The 21,850-nt window shown below is 41.5% G+C and overlaps 1 protein-coding gene across 1 annotated transcript; it reads right to left on the bottom strand.

Moving 5' to 3' along the window:
• Nucleotides 1–1,173: 1,173 nt before the first annotated feature.
• On the bottom strand, nt 1,174–17,203 carry kpna6 (karyopherin alpha 6 (importin alpha 7)). The gene is made up of 14 exons (XM_083925628.1): nt 17,103–17,203; nt 14,601–14,734; nt 12,990–13,082; nt 12,720–12,819; nt 12,522–12,616; nt 12,086–12,217; nt 11,895–11,983; nt 11,676–11,775; nt 10,233–10,396; nt 10,066–10,144; nt 9,504–9,629; nt 8,622–8,749; nt 7,757–7,941; nt 1,174–7,053 (listed from the first exon to the last, which is right to left on the bottom strand). Exons 1-14 carry the CDS (start codon nt 17,104–17,106, stop codon nt 6,866–6,868), a joined length of 1,617 nt encoding a protein of 538 aa, XP_083781754.1. The 5' UTR covers nt 17,107–17,203; the 3' UTR covers nt 1,174–6,865.
• Nucleotides 17,204–21,850: the final 4,647 nt, after the last annotated feature.

Raw genomic sequence — 21,850 nt, 5'->3', positions numbered from 1 at the left:
TATATGGACTGGGGAGGCAGTAGGACCATGAATGGAGTGTGGACTAGTGGCTGGAGAGGTGCAAGTTCATCTCCTGGGCACTGCAGAGGTGCTGTTAAGCAAGGCACCAAACCCCAAACTGCTTGGGCGCCGATCCATTGGCAGCCCCCTCGCTCTGACATCTGTCCATTAAGGTCCCGTTTGTGCATGTGTGTGTATTTCGGGCCTGTGTGTGTAACATGTAAAATAACAGAGTGAAAAAATTGAATTTCCCCTTGCGGGATTAATAAAGTAATTATTCTTCTAACATGTTAAGCCATGTACCAAATCCAATGTGCAGCATATGTAATCTTCAAAAATGTGGAACTTCGCTCCCATGAACTGAGAGAAAACTTGCAGTCTAAATGGTCTTTCTGAATATTTGGTTGCTAGTCTCATCTCATCTCATCTCCATCCGCTTATCTGGGGTCGGGTCGCGGGGGCAGCAGCTTTAGCAGGGGACCCCAAACTTCCCTTTCCCGGGCCACATTAACCAGCTCTAACTGGGGGATCCAGAGGCGTTCCCAGGCCAGTGTGGAGATATAATCTCTCCACCTAGTCCTGGGTCTTCCCCGAGGCCTCCTCCCAGCTGGACGTGCCTGGAACACCTCCCTAGGGAGGCGCCCAGGGGGCATCCTTACTAGATGCCCGAACCACCTCAACTGGCTCCTTTCAACGCTAAGGAGCAGCGGCTCTACTCCGAGTTCCTCACGGATGGCTGAACTTCTCCCCCTATCTGTAAGGGAGACTCCAGCCACCCTCCTGAGAAAACCCATTTCGGCCGCTTGTACCCGCGACCTCGTTCTTTCGGTCATGACCCAACTTTCATGACCATAGGTGAGGGTAGGAAAGAAGATTGACCGGAAGATCGAGAGCTTTGCCTTCCGGCTCAGCTCTCTTTTCGTCACAACGGTGCGGTAGAGCGACTGCTAGTTTAAATCATAATTCCTAAAATGTAATATGGGTAGAATCATTTCATATTAGGCTTCATTTGTATATTGAAAACTTTTTAATCCCGCCAAGAAGGCTCCCACCTTGAAATAGACATGGTGTTGCCCGTCAGTGCAGTGCTGTATACATCGTAACACGGCATCATTCCTTCACATTGTACGCCAGCGAGGAAAGAAGAAACATTTGCATTAAAGGGTTGCAACATAACTTTATTTGTTTTGTACAGTATTTCCACTGAACAATTTGTTATTCAATATATTTTCCTTTACAGATTTCTTCTTTTTTTTTTAATATTGTTGCCGTTTCCTGTATGTACTTTTTTTCATGTTCATGTTTGTGTGTCATGTTTCAGTTGAAGTGTAGAAGTTTCTCGTCACTCATTCATACCGTCGGTAAAGTCAAGTCGAGTCACAGTTTAAGATGGGTAATTTTGAGCGAATGGAAAAATTATAAACAAGAATAGAGAAAATAAATACATGTAAAAGAAATGAGAGGACCAGAGCAGAGTATATATCAGGACTGGTCAGTGATGCCATATGAAAAGTATTTTACAAACATGTAGCATTGTAAACATTTGTAGCATAGACAACATAACTTGACCAAGCCAAGCATGGCTTTAGATTTTTGATATAGACATGAACAGCTTCTAGGACGGAAGACAAGTCAGATTTGAGATATTTAGTGATGTCTGTTCATTCCCCTATAGATGACAAGGTTCCTGATCATGCGGCCTGACTAGGACAAACTTTTACTAAACACAATTATCCAAAAATATAGCCAAGATTATCCTGATCAGGAAAAAGATCAAGAAAAGCAGAAAAGGCTTGTATCCTCACCTATTTTATTTGTATTCTTTTCTTTCCGTGACATGTTCTAATGAGGCTTTTTCTCCACTTCTCAGAAGTGATTAGAATTGCATCTGAATCCCTGTCGATGTATCAGAACATACATATAGTTTAACTTATAATACTTTTTAATGTAAATCACTGCACAATTTCTGAATCCCAGATGTTAACTTAGAAAAATGTCAAGTAGTTGCCTCTGTTAGGTGTCACCTTTCAGAGCAGTTTGTCGGTGGATCTTTGCCTCTGGGGTGCCTGATTTTGGACAATATTAATTCCAGTCTTCAGCAGATTTTCAAACTCCCTAAACAGTACTTGAACTCGAGGAAAAAAAAAACTGAGAAGAGAGGGACTGAGCTATTGCAGCTTCTAATGAAAAGAAGCAAGTTTTCAATGGCCTTAAGCAATCTCTCAGTCGTACTGACTGGGTCAACACAAGCCAATTACATCAATTGAATGTTAAAACCAAGACAGAGTTAATCCTTTCAACCGGCCTTCAGGATGACAAAACTTTGGTAAACTACGACAATAAGGTGAGTACCTGCAATTGTCTGCTATGATAGTCGCTTTAGTTTCCACAATTTGCTCCATGTGCCGCATCTACAATATTTCTATTTGCACAAAAGAAGGGCTGGCTACAGGCCCCTGATCTCAAGAAAAAGCTATAGAAATATTATATTGTTTTCCACCACATGAAATCAATTCCTTGATTCCAAGACATCTGCATGCCTAGCTTTGCACAGTGAAAACCAGTAGAAGACTGTAATAGTGGGGGTCATCACACCGATGGAAAACAAGCAGCTGCAAAGACCAGTTTTATGCAGTTACTCAAGTAATTTCCCTCCCAGAAAATGACACTGCCTTAATTCAATTCCTTATGTAGGCGCCCACAGTAAAGTATGCCACTTTTCCAAAGAAACAATGGCAAATAATGTAACTTTAAAGATAAGGATAATAGAGCAGCAATGTTCCGCACAAAATGTGTGCACATTCAAGTAAATAAAAGATATAAAGAAAAAAAAAGAGTCAAAGACAGTTACATAGGAACCTCCAGTCTTTGTTGGTCGGATTGGCACTTTTGTGAATAGGAGTGCATTTTCACTTTTCAGAAATATAAATATTTTTCCTGGTTAATGCACTGTTTTCTTTCTTCTTCTTTTTTTAACATCGCAATTCTGGCATCATTTGCAGGCCGAGCACAGAACTGGCCATGCAACCATAAAGACTTCAGTTAGAAATGCTGCTCTACACATATGTCTTGTAGAGGCAAGTTATTGATGCTCAATTATTCATGATTTGAACTCTTATGTCTACTGGGAGCGCACGTGTTCTGTGGACAACATTTCAAACTCACCACAACCTCACGGACATGTAAACTCCAACATGTAATAGCCGCTAACTACACTATAATATTCCGGACTGTCAAAGGAAGTTAAAGGTGTGTGTAAAAGTGTAATACTGAAACAAACCAAATAAAAAAAATCAAAGTCTGTCTATCCAAAAAGACGTCCTATCATTATTGTGCTAGTTATTGAAAAATATTAGTTTGTTAGTTACTTTTTAACGCATTTAACAAAGTAATTAAATTATGTCCACCAAAAAATGGCAATGCGTTTATTGGTTATGTGCTGACAGCTATCATTTCGGCGGGCTACCGTTATCTACGCCGGGATCAATGCATTCAGTCGTGCGTATCTGTCTGTCCACAGCTAATCTCCCATACTGAACCCAATATATATATATTTTTTTTCCCTAGGATGGTGAAGACATAACGCACCCTTCTTCTGATTAGCTGACCCTAATATTCTTAACCTAACCAGTCTCACTCCTCATGCTTAAACCTAACCAAAGCAACCAACGCAGGATACAAGTACTAGCCATTTAGAGGCAGAGTTTGGTGGATCATGACTTTACTATCCTAGGAAGAAAAAAAAAAAAAAAGCCCTACCGGACCCATCGGCCTAATATCTTTATGCATATGTATGACTGACTGGCTGTTGTTTCAAGCGTTCAATAATGTCAGCCAGCTGCTGAAAGGCCTTTGGCGGTTAACTCATCACTCAAGGTGGGGAAACAAGTTTTCGGTCGTCGACACGACAGAGCATTGTGCTTGCCAACAGGAATTTTGGTACGCTGAATACCTTTGTAGATGTTGCAGTCAATGACAGCAGTCACCAAACTAGTTTAAAAAATGAAACAATTCTGAATCACCGCAACTGCCAAGGCTGATGGGTGCAGTAGTTTGAGATTAGGTGCGGTAGTGATGCACAGAGCCATGGTCAGGCACGTTTGAGTAAGCTTAGGTTACTAGAAAATCAAAGAGAGAGACTGTGTTCAGAGTAAGTTATTAATAACTTACAGAAGCATTGTGTGCAATAGTCCATCTTCTCTTCCCCTCTCTCACTCCCTCAAAACATACACCTTGGAGAGTCCCGTCTAGTCCTCGCAGACAGATACACACGCGCAAACACAAGACCGAACACACGCTTCCCTCCGGCCTGGCGAATGGCGGAGATAAAGGAAGTAAGAAGCCTTTCAGTTACAGAAATTGACTTACTTAATTTAGTTACTGTGAAAGTAACACGTTAGATCCCAACACTGCATATAATATAAATGGAAACGGTTTTGAGAAAAAACAACTATACTTTGAATGAAAGTGTATACACTACATTCAACAGTCTAATGCGTCCTATTTTTGATCAGAGAAGCATAATTGTGTTCACAGTTCCATGATTAAAGGTTAGGGCTGGTTCAGTAATCCACAGAACAGGGGCTCCCAGGATCAGCTAGGGACATAGTCATAGAGTCAATCCATCTCTTCCTCACACAGTGCCTGTCAGTCAAACATCACACGACCACAGTTCGGCTCCATCCACAAAGCCTAAAACCCTGATCCAGGATCGGCGTCTGTCACAGGCGGAGCTGATCCCGGGTCAGGGTTTACACGGCTAATTTTAAACCATCGTAAGTCATGTGGCTAGAAACAACGAAAAAAAGTTTCCATGAGACCTGTGTGTGCGCCCAATCACTTTTGAATCGGAGCAAAATCTCCTTTCATCGTCTCAATTAAAACGAGGGAGAAAAAAAAAATCTTGATTAAAACCAACCAAGGGCAACATTTCTTTTTTATAAATAAAGAAAATGTACAAAGTGCTCTGAAACCAAAAAAACGGCAATTTGCACACTGGAGAAAAAGCAAAAAATAAAAATTAAACATTAACTTTTTCTTTCCCCGCTTTGAAGACTATGGAAACTATTTTACTTGCTACTAGCCACTCATCTGTGAGAGGTGTGTGTACAGTGTCTGCTGGTGTTGTATGCAAGTGTGCATGAAGTGTGCGCAAATATATATATATTTATATAATGCAAATACATCAAAATTCAAATATATATTTATACTTGAATTTTTGGTTGCGGTTAGGCTCGTCACTTGTCTGAGATGTATCCCTCGCCAAACCCTGCTTGTTATTATTATTTGTCCCGAAAGGGGACAAAGAAGCGGCGCACTTTGATTGCCAGGCAGAGGATCGGCTATTTACATCATTATCACAATGGACCCATGCAGAATCATTAACAGTTGTCATTCCCATTCCTCAAAGATATAGACTGCCATAGGTTATATATCAACTCTACCACTATACAAAACACCACCACCGTCACTACACTATCACTGTTAACACCATCAAACTAATTAGTCGTGGCCCAGTTTGTGCTTTTTCAACTCCGAACGATGTAACGTGGAACGCTGAGCAGTGAACAGCAAAGTCTCACAGTATTTCATCTCCGTCTCTCTGTGCCAACTGTCTGTGTTTGGCCAGGGATACTCAGTGACTGTACGCAAGGTAATAGAACACCATGCAAAAACCCTACCACATACAGCCAGGGAGGGAGAGGGGGGGGGGGGGGGGGGGCACAGGGGCCTCCCTAACCAGCAGCAACCCGTTTACACTGGACAAAACTATATATGTTGTGTCTGCACCACAAGTGGTATTTCACCCCCTTTTTAACATCTGCAATCTCTGATTCATTTAACATATAAAAATAAGTTTGGTTTGCTGCTCCCCCTAAATCCCCAGCTGTTCCTTGTTTAATAGTTAGATCAACTCATAATTCAAATGTATTGTTACTAATAACACAGCACGCGACGAAAATTGGATCTCTAGCTATACCACCCTCCAAAACAGGATTTCTTTTTCCTAGATCTTAAAACAAATCCTCTAAAAAACCCAATCCCTTTTCCAATATCCCATCCAGAGCCTTTCCTTTAAGTTCAGATAGATTGCTATTTTTTTTTTTTACATTTCTTCCCACCTCAACCCTCCCCCTGAAATTTGTCCCATTAAAAAAAAAAGATTAAAATGATAGAAGGGGGGAAAGAAGAAAAATTTACAAGAACTAAAAAAGGTGCAGATAAATAAGTATTGGGGGGGGGGGGGGGGGGGGAACTAATCATAAACAAAAAAGGGATTGTATTACTTAGTTTTTTTTCTTTGAATTGCACAAAATCATACTGACATCAAGAGATATTTCACCTCATGCACCCCAGTGTGTGGACTTTGCATGGGGATGCAGGGGTAATCCTGAAAATAGGAATGTCCCATTGGAAAAGAAATTAAAGTGTATATAAAGATATTAACCAACAAACCATCGTCACTGCCAATGAGGGCAGGAAGATGTCTGTGTGTGTGTGTGCATTTGAAGCCAGGGTAGACTCACACTTTAGGCTGTGACATGATCACTTCCTCTTCTAAATGAGTGTAATGGAGTTTGTGTGGTGCCCTCCCCCTCGGCCAGATAACACACAGGCCTGCCCTGCAAGAAGTCAGTCCACTGGTTTAGGAGAGTGAAGGAAAAAAAAGGGGGGCATTTTATTTAGACTGGAGAGCGGGACAGTTTTAGCTTTCCTTCAAAGAGTGGGTGTGTTTGTGCTGATGGTAGAGGCGGGGAGTAGTGGCAGATCAGGGAACAGGGCGCGGAGGTCTGACTCTGGCATCTAGGGCTGCTCCGTGAGATAAGGGGGTATATGGTGTGTTTTAGAGGAGAGGGGTGCGGACTTATAGCTGGAAGCCCTCCATGGGGGCCTCTTGCTGGGGGAAAAGGTACTGCTGGTTGGCCTGGTCCACCTGAGGGGCTAGACTGTTGTCCTCGTCCTCCACCCCGAAGTAGTGCTCGATTAGATCAAAGGCCTTCTGGTAGATCTCCTGGTTGTCGTGGCTCTGGAGGAACTCTATCTTGTCAAGACCTGGAAAAGCAAGTATCGTTAGACCATTGTATTTTAGCTAAATTATCAGCCAGAAAGCTGAACTTTTATTCTAAAAAAAGAAAAAATATATATAATTAGATAGAGCCAACGACTGCTGTCTAGAGGTGGATATCAAACCTCAGTGTGTGTTTGTAGTATTTAAAATGTCATGTATCAAGTTGTGGCTTTTGTTTTGTTGGGTTTTAGAGAAACATGACATGGGAACTTTACTTGGGTCTTGAGGGGCTGCGACATTTATGGACAAACTGAAACCTAAACTTCAACTTTACTACCACTTATGTGCATCCAAAAAATTCTTAAGTCTAAAACAATGACCTGGCCCCATTTGTTTCGGACAGAGGCCACCTCTTTCCGTCTGACCCAGGTTCAGGTGAAAGGTCCGGACTGTATTCTGGGGGAGATTTCTGTCATTTTGGTTTGGATGAAACCAAAAAGTCTGGACAGAAACGAGGTAGGTTTGAAAGCACAATTATTCTCATTTACTTATTATTTGTTCAGATAATTCCTGATCTAAACCAGAGATAAAAAGACATAAAACCTGTTTGCTTTGCCCACCAAAACTCAGTTCAAAAACAATTGCCCAGCCCAACTGGTGTCTCTGCCAAATATGATGCAATATTATACATGACATTTCTTATACAAAATCAACACTGCTAAATGTTTGTCACTGGTAATGTGTTACCATAAGCTTCTTCGATGAGGCTGCAGTATGGATTGACTCCACTGCCATTGTTCTCCTGCTTGGCCTCCTGCTCGCCCAGCCTCAGGATGTTCTCAAGCCCGTTGAGAGCGACCTGAACGATCTTTGAGTCCATCACCGTCAGCAGATCACACAGGGGCTTAATGCAGCCCAGGTTCACCAGATATCTATATGCAAACACACATACAACATATTTATGACCCTTAATGTTTAACTGACAGTACTAAGGCTCAAAAAGACCAATCGACATGGTTCAAAAATTAAGAGACAGTAGGAAGGGCTTTTCAGACATTGTCTTTTTATGATACTACACAGCTTTAGTTAAGTACCACTTTGATTTCTTTACTTAATCTCAATTAAATCTATTGCTATTTATTTAAGCTTACACTTCTTCATGCACCATTACACCATCTTGTGGGTAATATTGCCAGATTATTTTACTTTGCATTATCCATTTTCTCCGTGGGGTTCTTGGTTTCCAGTAAATCTGAATCCAATTGTATGATTTCTACATATTTTTACTCATTACCCCCCCCCCCCCAGTCCGATACTTTCAGTGAAAGCTTTTTGGTCATCCATGAACCATTCATGTAAAAAAATGCATGTTTTCCATTGACAACTCCTTGACAATATGTTATTCATGTTTCCACAGTCATCACTTAACACTTGACCATCAAAAAAACGTTTGACTGACTAGTCCATTTAGATGACCCAGCTGATCTGGTACTGACAAGATTAACTTACTGAAATAGACACTAAGTTTATAAACATAATAAATCAGATGAAATCTCACCCAAAGCTTGTAATGAGCTAAAGGGATATCGTAGTTTATTTTTTCAAGTCTGACCTGATCTGTTCTGGTGTTCCTCCAGAGGTGGCGTTAGTGATGGCCCAGGCCGCCTCTTTCCTGGTCCTGAACTCTGCTTTCTGTAGAATGTCGATCAGCACTGGGAAGATGTTGGCATCAATTACCGTCTGTGGGGCAGAAGATATACAATTAGGGGTATGTCTCAAAAAGCAGCTTCAGTGTAGTTATCAGGGAGAGGAATTGATCAGGTTAGATTGATACTAAGGTCTGTATAGATTCTGTTCATCAGTCCGATTCTCTTATTGATTACATTTTCTTTGTGGAAAGAAAAAAGTCGGCCTACACAGGGTTAGGGTTCAGGTTTCCAGCATCAACACGACTGTTTTATTATCCGAGTCTGAACACAGTCTAGATGAAATGAGAGAAAATGTTTTTTCCCTTTTATTTTGGTTTTCAGGCTTTTCAAAGAAAAAAAAATCGGCTAAGCCTGCCTGCGTGGTGCTAATGTTATTATAACGTCACGCTCTGGCCTGTTTCTTCGTCTCTGCCATGACTCCTTCTTGTTGCAGGTTTCCAGCAGAGTAGATGAAGAGTCTGACATCAGAAAAACATGCCACCATCATTCAAAAAAAGAAATTGATAAGCTCAGAAGCATACGAGTTACCGGTTCTAAACTGGAACTGGTTCTCGAATCCCATCCCTCATAGTTATTGCATCTATACCTTTGCAATTTCCAGAAAACCTAACCTGGTAATGAGGGAACGCTCTTCTTATTTTAGCTACTGTATCATGGGCCTGTAAGGACTGTGGTGGATCGACCAGTCTATGAATCTATTTCAGAAAGCTATCTCTCAAATCCTATCATAATTTGTGCTGCCATGATGAGGATGACTGGAGGTAAATGTCAGATGCATGTCTCACCTGTATTTGTGCTCTGTTTCCTGCTGTGATGTTTGAGATGGTCCAGCATGCCTCTTTGCGAATGGACTCTTTAGCACTACTGAGAAGGTGCAGCAGACAGGGCAGGGCTGAACAGTTCAACACCACCTATACACAGCAACAGAGTGGGTAAAAACCTTGCAAGTTCTTGTTCAAAAAAAGAACAAAGCTTAACCATCCCTAGAGGATGTAGTTTGTGGTGCTGTTGAAGTGCATTGCCTTATACAAAAAGGTATTTCTGTTATTGAGCCTACTCTTGCTGATATAAAGTAAGTAGACAAAATAGTAGAAACACCTGCCAGTATAACAGAATACAATCCAACAGCAACACAAACTTCTTCCAAAGTGATCCTTAAGTTGAATCCAGACCTCTCTAAGGGTTGCATTAGACTGCATTAGTTTTAGCTAGTGTACTTAAAAAAAGGGAACTGAGTTTATCCCACTTAATGCACTTGTGTGGCTCTGCCATGTGTTTTTGTCTTCTCTCTGTTCTCTCCAACAGACAAAGGCAGCACTATGTGCGTTAAGTTGAACATACACTCACCTGTGTTTGGATGTCATCTCCAGTGACGATGTTTCCGACAGCTCTCAAGGCAGGGGAGGCAACCTTATAGTCTGTGTGCCTGCAGAAAAGGGAAAGAAAGAGAATTTTAAGTATTTACAGGTCAAATTTACTGTGACAAAGACAACAGAGAGTATGGCTGGACGTACATGAGTAGCTCTACAAGGCGCCTGCAGACGCCGGAGTCGATGACAGCTTGGATCTTGTCATTGGGGCCGTCTGAGAGGTAGGACAGGGCCCAGCAGGCATCTGCCAGCAAGTCGGGGTCACTGCTAAATAAAAGCCTCGACAGCACTGGCAGACAGGGTGACACCTAGACAACACAGACGTTGTGCATATTTATGAGAAACAACATGAATTTAATGCACATGTACTGCATACACAAACATCAATTTCAGCAGATAAGCAGTTGAAGCAAAAAGCAGCTTGGCATTAGTGGATTTTTTTCAAGGTTACCAAAATATAAAAAGGTAGCAACAATAGGGCTGGGCCGAATATTTGACTATTCACTCATTGGGTAGTTATTAGGGACAGAAAAAATCAAAGGTGTATGTGTCTCAGGTCAAGCGCAGAAGCAAGAGTCGCTGCGCACAAAAAAAGACTTTAGTGCCGTTGTTTATCAATCCAGTTAATTTGAGACGAGAACTACTCGAGTACTCGACCACTCACGCCCATCCCAAGTAGGTATTTGGTTTTCAATTCTGGTATTCAGATAGTTGTTATTTTTTAACACAGTACTTAAAAAAGCCTTTAATTAAACCGAAAGACATATGCTGCAACACAGTGTTTGCATTTTAGCCCAGTGAAAGAGTCTTTACTTCGTTTTGCTGTTATTTACTGTGGCTTTTCTCTCCTCACGCTGGTTAAGGTGCAAGGAGCTGCACAAGTTACTACTTAGACAGCAGCAAAGTTGTTGCTCGGACCAAGTTCAAGATCCCTTCCCTTCTTCCTCATCAGAACTCAACACTAACTTTTAAAAGTGGATGCCAGGCTGGCAAACAGGCATCAGCTCTTAGTTGCCAACTCTGAAAATATGGTTGCCATTTTCAGTCACCGTGTGGTTATTTGCACTTATAAATCAACCTAATAATGAAATTGTGACATAAAAAGCCACAGATTTCCCTTTTGTGTTTGGGTCAGGCTCATCTGGTGCTACTGTCGAGCCCTGCTCATTAAAAATGTACAGAAGGTATGAATATGCAAAAAAATGTTCATTTCTAAAGTTTTCCTGCTACACACAATGTCTCCTGCTGCACTGTAAGCCCATGCTCAGTTCTCACATATATAAGTTGAATACTGAACCAGGATTGACTTCAGAACAAGTCAAGTTTCAAACAAAATACTTACCTGGATTTATAGGTGATCTGAGTGAGGGGCTAAATACAAATAAACATTTCCCAGGACCATTTGGGGCTATTTGCAGGATATTTTATCATTTTAATTGATTTCCAAGTATTTCCATGACTGGAAAACTATTCTATAAATTTCCAGGTTTTCCAGGATATGTAGGAACCCTAAAAACAGTAAGTAGCAGCCCTGACCTGAAATGATCACTATGTTTTTGGTGTTGAATTCATGAGACTCAGTAGTACCTTTTCAAAAGCAGGTGGAGGGTTTTTTCCTCTACAGAGATTAGACAGAGCCCAAACCGCATTCCGAGTCATGGTCAATCTAGTGGATTTGGTCAGAAGCCTGAAATGAATAAAAAAGCAACACTTAGTGCATGGGATGATATCAGAAATATGTTGTTATGGGTAACAAAAAAAAAGCTAGACGTCTGAACAAGTATTCCACAAAGAGGATGGGCTTACATTAATAGTGGTGGAAGGATGTTGCAGTTCAGCACATAGTCCCTGCAAACCGCACTATCCCCAGCAATATTACCCAAGGCCCACACAGCCTGCAGAAAAAAAACACACAAAAATGTACAGGGTATGGAAGAAGTAAAGAATGAAACAGACAGACAAACAAAAAATATCACACCAATCCCACAGTGTGGTACCTGTTCTTGGACGTCCTCAAAGTCTGAGTTAAGTAGTTCAATGAAGATTGGCACTGCTCCAGCCTCAATCACCGTCTTTGTCTGCATGGATGTGCCTGATGCTATATTGGTCAGGGCCCAGGCCGCCTCAAACTGCAGAGGGAAAAAAGTAGCTTTTTAAAAATCTTTCACCCTTGAGCCAAAACACATTTTTATTAAATGAGAAAAGGTATTCTTATTACTGGACCATTGTGTCACCTCAACAAATGTTCATTCCCCTTTCGATAACGCTAAATAATAATTTGGGCATCGGAGATGTGAATTTACACCTCAATGCTAAAATTTTATGGGGCTTCTGTTACTTGATTCTGTTACAGATATGAAATGTAGACCATATGCACGTATTCCATGCACAGAGGGTGTTCTGAACTGTGCATGTGAGTGTGTTTAAACTGACCTGTAGTGTGCAGTTGACACTCTTCTTCAAGAACTCCACAAACCGCTCTACTACTCCAGACGTGTTTATAACTTCATCAATTGGTGGGTTGGGCTCTGAAATGAACAGGAGATGAAAACAGGATGTAAATACTTTTGTTTGGTCCATGGTGACTGGTACAACAGTAGTGTAGAGTCACTGTAAGCACACAATATATACCTTTGGAAAGTAGTTTTCTGAACTTTTGTGTTGTGGTGAGCTGAAGCTCTGGGTCCTCTGAGAAAAGCATCTCAACCATGTCTCTGGTAATGACTCCTTCCTGCAACAGCACATAAACACACATTCTCAACACTTGAGCCACTCAGCACGGTCACCGTTATTCTCAACAGGCTCTAAAAGAGGCTAGGCCACAATAATAATAACAATGATCCTGCGTGAGCCTCGCTGTGTCAATGTTGTGTGAGTGGTATTAGGAAAATAGAAACTCACTGTTGCTGGAGAGCTGTTGTAGGAGTCCACCAGTGGACTCTCGAACATGGCTTCCTCTTCATTGAGAACATCCACGTTCCTCCTCTTGAAAAGCTGTGATGAAAAGATTGTCAAAGCCCACAAAGACAGTCAAGCCAGACTATGCTCAGCCTATAGGGACTACATGCTGACTAGGGATGTCACAAGAAACGATAATTTGGTGATAGCCGCTCATCTCTGTGCACTCTGACTGCTTGACTACAGTACTCCTCTGGCTTTACTGTAAATCTATAGCAGCAGCTCACAAGTTCATCTGGAACTCTCAAACCGCAAGGAAGTTATGTTTTCCAGATAGACATGCGTTCCGCATTGAATTCAAAATCCTCCTCTTAGCATTTAAATCCTTAAGTCCATCAACAGCACCCCCCCCGCCTGGCCTCTTCCACGTTGCCTCACACTCCCGCACTCTAAGATCCTCCTCCATCCACCTGACTGTCCCACCTGCCCGTGTCACCACCACGGGGAGCAGAGCATTCAGCCGCTCTGCTCCCCGTCTGTGGAACTGCCTACCTCCAGAACTCAGGAACGCTACCTCACTCCCTCACTTCAAATCCAAACTGAAAACCCACCTGTTCAAAACTGCCTTTTCCCTTTGATCTCATTTGCACTGTGTTGTTGTTATTTTAACCTGATTTGATCATTTTGTTTACTCCACATTTTTATTATTGTTTGTGTTGCACTGTTTTAAACAAATATACGGTGTCCTTGATTGCTTAGAAAGGCGCCTGTAAATAAAATCTATTATTTTTATTATTATAACATTAGCTACGAGAGCTGACATCAGCGCTTGGGCCACTGCCAGACTAGCCTATTGCCAGTTAACTTTAACTGGCCCGGTTATATGTGAAAAAAACAACAGCAGAGAGAAACAGACCCAACATAATTGCTGTTTGGGAGTTGCAGGTGAACTCATGAGAGAAATTAGCATACTCTAGCTGTGTGGTGATGGCAGGTTTTGGAGCAGCAGGCTGTATATCCAGAAGACTAACATTCCCTCCAGATTACATGTAAACCACAAACTCCTTGCACAATACACAATGCCCCTCCAGTCACCACAAATATATACAGTTTATTCCAAGATGGAGGGATCACATCAATTCCTCAAGGGCCAACCGAGTACTCATTATTCCAAATCTAGTTTAAGAATGCGACGCATCTTCTTGCAGGAATAATGATGCACAGCATTACAGCCTACACAACACTAATGCTTATTCTCAATCAGACAGTACCGGTTATCCTTTAATGATTCAGTAAAAATTAAAAAAAAAAAACTCCAGCATCGTCGTACCAACGTTGAAACAAGGACTACTCAAGGAATCGTTCATTCAAGCCAATCCCTAATATATATATATATATATAAAAATCTTATTTTGTAGGAAACACTGAACATTATATCCAGTGTTACCCTTATCCTAAAATGTATGTTATAAAAAGGAGTGTATGTTGAAGTGCATGGGATTTTTAGTTTTATTGACTACTAGACGATCTGATGTCCTGACATCCTTAATGCTGACATCTTAAACAGAGAGATCAAGGATCTGATGACTGGGACTGACACGTTGGGTGCAATACCTGTTGTTCTCGTTTCTGTTTCCTGAGTTGGATGCCCTCCTCTTCTCTCCTGCGCCTCATCTCCTCTGGGTTCAGTGCTTTGTTCTTGTAGCGGTTCATCCTGTAGTTATCTTTGGCCGGACTGGCTGACGGCTCTGATGGGTCGCATACACACAGAGACCAGTATACACAATGAGAACAAGTAGGACACAATGTTTTTTTGTTTTTTTTTCAACGAGTAAAGAAGCGTATGTGAACACGTGACAGACAAAGTGTACGTTTGTTTCCCCTTGACATCTCTATTAATAGGTCATGATGATGACACAGCATGCACACAAGTCTATATATAATAAGGCCTTGTATAAACAAGCTCATAGAAACTGGACAACACAGCCTAAAAATACACACACACAAACACACACACACACACACACACAAACACGGCTTAGCTATTCATCAACCAGTCAGCTGGCAGGCAGAACAAATGTATTTATTCAGTGGAGTTAAATCGCAGAGTTAGCATAAATTGGTGCCCACACAGGACAAACTGCCCATTCTCAGCATTTGTGCAGTCATGCCACCAGGGTAGATCCCTGAGTCAACCAGGGCTACAGGGGGGAGAAAGAGAGGTAGAGACAACATTGAAACCTGCCACCAATGCAAGGCGGTGCCAACATTCTGTGCCAAAAGCCCCCCATTGCAACAGCGGGGGTTTCTGAGGTTAAATATCGGAACAAGTGGCACAAATTGAGGTCATGTTATGGTTTGAGGGCATTAGCACAGCCAGCCTCATAAAAAGCTTATTTATGTGTGTAATGGGTCCAGATGGTGAAGCCACGGGCGTGGACGCAACACGAGCACAGGTTGCAGCTGGATGCGCTCATTTCTTTACTGTGTTGGTTTGATTAGCTGCTGTATGTGAACTGCACTGACTGTTTGCTGTTTGGGCTGGAGGGAACAGAAATAGCCCTGCAGAGGACATGTCTGTATTGGCATTTCCAAGGAGACCCTACCCACAGCAAGGGGGCTCCAGACGAGAAAAGCCGAACGGTGAGAGGTCTTTAAATGTCCCCCGACTCAAATCAAATCTTCAAATACATTTGTAATTATTTCATTTGCTTCAAATAAATTTAAAATTATCTGCATGGCATCATTTCTTTTGTGTATGACTTTGATGAACCTCTAATTTATTTATTAAGTTAAACACAACAGCATGCTTTGGTGACAAATCAAGCAGAGGGATTCAAGTCAAGGGCACTTCCGATATAAAAAAAAGAACTCCTGTTAAATAATAATAATAATAATAAATAATAATATAAATAACTAAAATATGATGAACACATTTGTGTTTGTAGTCCAGCTTCTTTTCTATGTTTAATTTTCCAGTTGACAGGTACAATAAAGCAAGATGATTTTGAACAGTGTGTATGTTGATGGCCCTTTCCCTCTTTCAGTTAGCAGTAAACTACAGATGTTAAGGGGGGGCGCGGCACAAACAAAACCCAGTTATAATCCTGTGCGGGAATAGTCTGGAAAACATGCGGCCGTGTCACATGTAACATTACACGCTAGTTTGCAGTTTGCTGATGTCAAAACTATTGCTCCCTGATACAAGCAATCTGTCAAAAACCCGTCACGTGGACATTTACTAGCTAACTGATTTTCGCTTCATTGTCAAACTACTTAAACTTTGAATAACACTGAATTGAATAGTATTCTGTTAACACCGTTAGTGTAACTTGGGTTTTGAAGAACAAGGCTGACTGTCAGCTAACACAGCTAAGCTAACGCTGGCGCTAGCCGCTGCGCACACAAATCTGTGCCTAATAAATGTGATAATTCAAATGTGCCATCGTGTGGATAATGATTCACAACATTGTCTGAGTCGTTGGAAGTATATTGTTAAGTTACAATCGGTCTACCATCCAATTAGCACCGAAGGCACAGCTAAAGCCATACAACGTTTTGACATTACCTCTAGCACTAACTTAGGGTTTAGCTAACTTACATGACAAAAGCTGCGAATGTCACCGCTCACAACACCTGTAACGTTTATGTCAAGAGAGACTGGCAGAAGCAAGTCAATATCTAGACATAATTGATGATAACGTCAGATCTATGTTAAATGATGACGTTAACGTGAGTCAGAATAGACTGAAAAGCGCGGTGCTAACGGAGCTAACGCTAGTTAGCTGTTAGCCAACTTCGCCTAAGTTGGCTAATAAATAGCACTGGTTGTTTCCTACGGTTGGAATTACAGTAGTACACCTTGTGTGATATCTGATAGATGATGGAACACTGCCCTAAGACAGTTTGGTAACTGGTTAATAAAAGTTAACTCGTCTTGCGCTAATGTTACTACGTAGCATCGTTAAAGTTAGCTCCCTAGCTAATGAGTGAGCTAAGTAGTTAGCTGAACCGCAGTGACAGTATGAGGATTTATAATCATTACTCCCGGTCGCGCAGCTCAATCATTTATCACCTGAACTCATATCTATACTCTGGATTTGCCGAACAACTTACCCATTATGTCCTGTATGTGGTCTGAGGGTATCGAGCCGTGAAGATGTATATCAATTTTAAATCCTTTTCTCTCTTCTAGCTTTCCAGAATTTGCTCCTGTAAGCAATATGTCTGCCGGAGACGGAAACGTCAAAATATAACGACAACTTCCTGCCACCAGAGGACGCTCCAGCCTCACAAAACACTCATATAGTCACCTTGAGTAAAAGATATCCTACAATAGAGCCCCCATACATTACCAAACATACAGGCATGTATTCATAGTCTCCTTAGGACTGGATGGAGGCCTATTTAATTCGTAAATGGATACATTTGCCAAAATTGCCAAGCTTCATGTATTCTTAAAGTAACCTACCAGTTCTTAAGGGTGGGAAATGGAACATGATTTTACAAAGTCACTGATCCTCACCAATCTCTCCATTTAACATACCCTCTGGCATGTTTTGTGTGTAAACAGCCATGGTTCCCCAGTGTTTTTCTCAAAGTGAATGTGACAGAGTAATAGTGCATCTGTGGTCAATTTGCTGGGAGCAGGATGTGGTAAATTACTGCACTATATTGTGATACAGCATTGTCCTCTGACATGGGCCCCCTGAGGGGGCCTGGGGAGATACACCAGAACAAGCTTTAGGGGGCAATGTTGTACAAATAAAATGGAAGTAATGTGGCATTCACTGCTGTCAGGCTGGCTCTTTCCCCTATTAGAAAGGGTGTGGGAGGTCAAGTCAACTGTAGCACAACTGATATACTTTCCCAAGATTTTAATTTCTTAGCAGACAAGAACAAATATTGTTCATAGATCTACACTCTCACAGAGTACCCACAGGCTCTGGATTGAGCTTCACTCAGCCGAGCCACGAGGGCTTAGAATTCACAGCCTTCAGCAGGTGTGCTGGCACAGAGATGAATCAAAAGACACTGCTTGCTGGATAGAAGCTCTCCACTGTATCAAAAAACACACAGGACCAGATCCAGTCTGCAGGGCTGTAGCTGGGGCTTGTCGAATCTGATTTCACAAGGCCTCCTTTGTGAGTTCTTTACCTTTCTCATTTCTAGGCCTGCTGAAGCACATCATACAGCAGCCTCCATTTTGCAGGGAAGCAAAGGCTATCCATTAGTCAATGCCACAGAGTAAAGAATGCCTCTGTAATGGAATCATAAGAGCCTAGCAAGGCATCTAACTGAAGGGTTTTAAACTGGTAAAGTAGACCGGGCATGGTTACTTCGCCCACCAGCCTCCCACCATCATCCCCTAATGTAGATATGATAGACACTAGAAGAAATGTCATCTTTTTTTTCATCCATATTCAAAATTATGCAAATTAAAAAGAAAAAAGATCTGAATTAACAAACAGGGAGACCTCGCTCGTCGACCTCATTAGTGGCCATTGCCCATCCAGGCTGAGTCAGCAATGTTGAAAAACTGCACTGCATTTACAACAAGCAAATTAACAATGCTGCTACAGCACAATGAGATGAACAACTAGATGTTGATCAAGTGCACTTTCATCAAAATGAGTTTTTAGTTGTTTCTGAAAAGACAATACAGCGTTTATTAATCATATTTCTTCAGCAGAAGCATTTCTTGGCCACCTTTTTGAAGGATTTAAAAGAGCTTTATCGGCAGTTCTACACATCTCTCTATGCTGATGTTTTTTTTAACTGTAGACATAAATCTTTTGTCATTTGGAGGGAGACTCCTTCATCCAGCAGAGAGAGTTCATAAGCAAACGTCTGCCCTGTTTTGCATCATGCTCCTGGCAGAATATATCCAGGATAAAACAGCAAGCAGACTTCAGATCTCTGCAGGTGGATACCTTTACAAGAAAAATACATCTTCTGCACATTTACTCTTCCCAGGTAAAAATAAAATGTACAACCTAAAGAGGCTAACAACATCATGGAGCACGTATGCAGAATAAAAACGTAATTTTGAAGCGTCAAAGGCAATTTGGTTTTGATTGTGCTTATTTGATTGAGCAAATACCCAGTTTAAACTGCTCCTTAATTCAATTACACCCAATATGATAATAAGGCTAGTTTGCTGAAATGTGAGAATGTGGTTGGGCTGCCCGTGGGAGAGAGAACATCTGCAAAACTCGATGTGGAACACTTTGTGAGAGTAATAAAGGGTGAGAGAGATAACGCCGTGGGGAGGATAGTGTGTGGAGAGAGCAGTGTGGCAGTGCATGAGGGCCGTGAATGGAAAAGAGGAGATATGTCTTCATAACACAGTGTTGAAAATCCATTCAGCGCTGTCCATTCCTTACTTTTTTATCTGACGACTGGGCCCCTTCTCTCTCCGTCTCTCTGTCTACCTCTCGCTTCCTGACATCTACCAGGTGGCGGGGAAGATAAGTTAGATGCTGAGTAGGTGATTTTAGAATATTCTTGTGGATCATTCGATCATTCCTCGCGTGTGAGAGGGAGATTTGAGGGGAACCGTTTGAATGCTAATGTCTAATTTTCACCTCACAGGATAAAAGAAACCTGTAGTCGTGGAACGAAAGCAGAGACTAAAAATGACATCGTCACTGAGTAAATATGGCAACCATTTTTCATTCGAGAAGACTAGAGCTGCATGGAATTTCGCTTTACATTTCACCCCTTAACTAGCATGTCCTGGTGTGATAATCTGTCTTAACAATCCAATCAGACACGGAGGGATTGGCCAGGTGTGTGGACTAGACAATAAAGACAATTCTGAGCTCTTTCTTCCAGTGAAGACATCTCCCACGCACCCTGCGCTGGCGACTGGCGGCGGCTCGAATCTGATTCAAGACACTGGTACTTGCCTACAGTGCTGTGGGTGGCTCAGTCCCATCCTACATCCAGGACATGGTCAGACCGTACACCCCAGCTAGTCCACTACGCTCTGCTACTGCAAATTGGCTTGCCACTCCCTCATTACCAAAGGGACCCATGCTACCGCTCAACAAAATCAAAGTTTGCTGTCCTGGCTTCACACCGGTGGAACAAGCTCCCCACTGACATTCAAACAACAGGAACACATCTTCCACCGCAGACTAGAAACTCATCTCTTAAGACATCAGAGACAATTCTTTATCTCTTATTGTTTCTAAATGTAGCACTTGAGGCAGTTCAGCATTGTTGCTGTACTGTAGCTGATGTGCTTGAATGATTGAATTACATTTTTGGGATGTACTATGCTCTTATTTTAAGTCGACCTAGAAAAATGTTTCAGGTAAATAGTTTAATGTATCAAGGTTTGATCTTTTCTCTTAAGATCTTCATCTTCTTTTTTTTTCTTTTTTTTTTTTAAAACAATTTCTATGTCCAAAAGTGTGGGCCTATATCCCCATTTCTACAATTCACCATGTGACGAAGGCAGACCTTTTGCCCTGCCTTAGAGTGTGGCCCTTTGGAAAAGGCTATAAACATGTTTGCCTGGTCCTTTTGATTGGACCACACTCTGTAAAAACTTTCTTTTCAAGCATACTAAAAGATCTGGAGAGAGATCTTCTACTTATTTTGGTCACCAGCATCTACAACCTCTTATACACGAAAGCTTCAGTAGTGACAATCCAGTCATATAATGCATAGTAATATAACACTGACTGGTACAGTAGATATTTTATAGTTTTATGTAGATTCTTATGATAATATTTCTGTAATTTTGCTTGAGTCAATTTAGAAAATAATAGGAATGCAGGACTTTTACTTGGAGTATTTTCAGAGTGTGGTGTTGCTACTTTTTCTGAAGTATGAAATCTGAATATTTCCTCCACTGTCTTTATGTGAACGTCTCCTGCGCAGCGCTGTCCTGGGGAAATTTTGAGATTAATCTAAGCACCCCAAGCAGATACACACACTGGAACTGCGCCAAGCCAACATTTTCTCTTCCAATACAAATCACAATACCTCAGCTCAGGCTACAAATACGAAGTACCCATCCAATACCACTGCTCTCTGGTTTTCCTGAATTTAAGTAACATGAGGATAGGGATTGCCATGAATTCTGTAATGACATTGACAATTATGACAGGTGAAAATGAACAAATCATTCTTTTTGAACAACTCTTTTTGATGTCCAGTTTGTATCAGGTCAACCTGTCGAATGAATGAATCAAGTTGAGAGAGCCTGGCAGATACTCACTGAACAAAACCGAATGAACCGCTCTCTCGAACTGGGACGTCTGCTACTTGCCCCTCAATAAGAACGACAGATTGTTGGTCAGTGACATATCTGGAACATCGTACTCATCTTACACACAAGTGGGATGCTTAAAATCAATATTTTATCTTTAAGAATACAACGGTAATAAGCTGAAGAAAAGTTTTGTGTCGAACTGTCGCACGTGAAACTGAAGCCGTATTTTGCAAAAAGTATCAAAGCTAGAAAGGTTTGGAAAGAACGATACATTTACATGAATCAACTCGAAGGAACCGTTTTTTTGAAAGTAACCGGTCTGCCCATCACTAATTGACAAAAAAATCTTTATTTAATGTCGCTGTTACCCAGTCCAAGTCAGTATTGCTGCCAGTACTTACTTAGAAAATCACATTGGTGTGTCCCAAGTAAAATTATTTAACAACACTTAGGGATGCCAGCAGAGTAGATGAAGCAAAGAGATCAATATGGCACAATCGCTGTACACACTGTAATTGATGAACATGTGCCTTGGAAGGACTTCCTCTCTAAACCTTACAAGCTAATTTCAGCCCAATCGAAGCAGCTCAATAAGGTCTTTTAACACAAAGTGCTCTTCTAAACCTGCGGAAGGCCT

This window comes from Echiichthys vipera (genome assembly GCF_963691815.1).
Source record: "Echiichthys vipera genome assembly, chromosome: 13".
In the NCBI taxonomy this organism is placed as follows: domain Eukaryota; kingdom Metazoa; phylum Chordata; class Actinopteri; order Perciformes; family Trachinidae; genus Echiichthys; species Echiichthys vipera.
This window is presented reverse-complemented; position numbering and strand designations above follow the sequence as displayed.

Excerpts from the sequence above, each read along its gene's own strand:
- kpna6 (XM_083925628.1), bottom strand. Across the intron at positions 10,145-10,232 it reads CGCCTTGTAGAGCTACTCAT|GCACACAGACTATAAGGTTG; the intron begins GTACGTCCAGCC and ends CCTTTTCTGCAG. Across the intron at positions 9,630-10,065 it reads GAGATGACATCCAAACACAG|GTGGTGTTGAACTGTTCAGC; the intron begins GTGAGTGTATGT and ends TGCTGTGTATAG.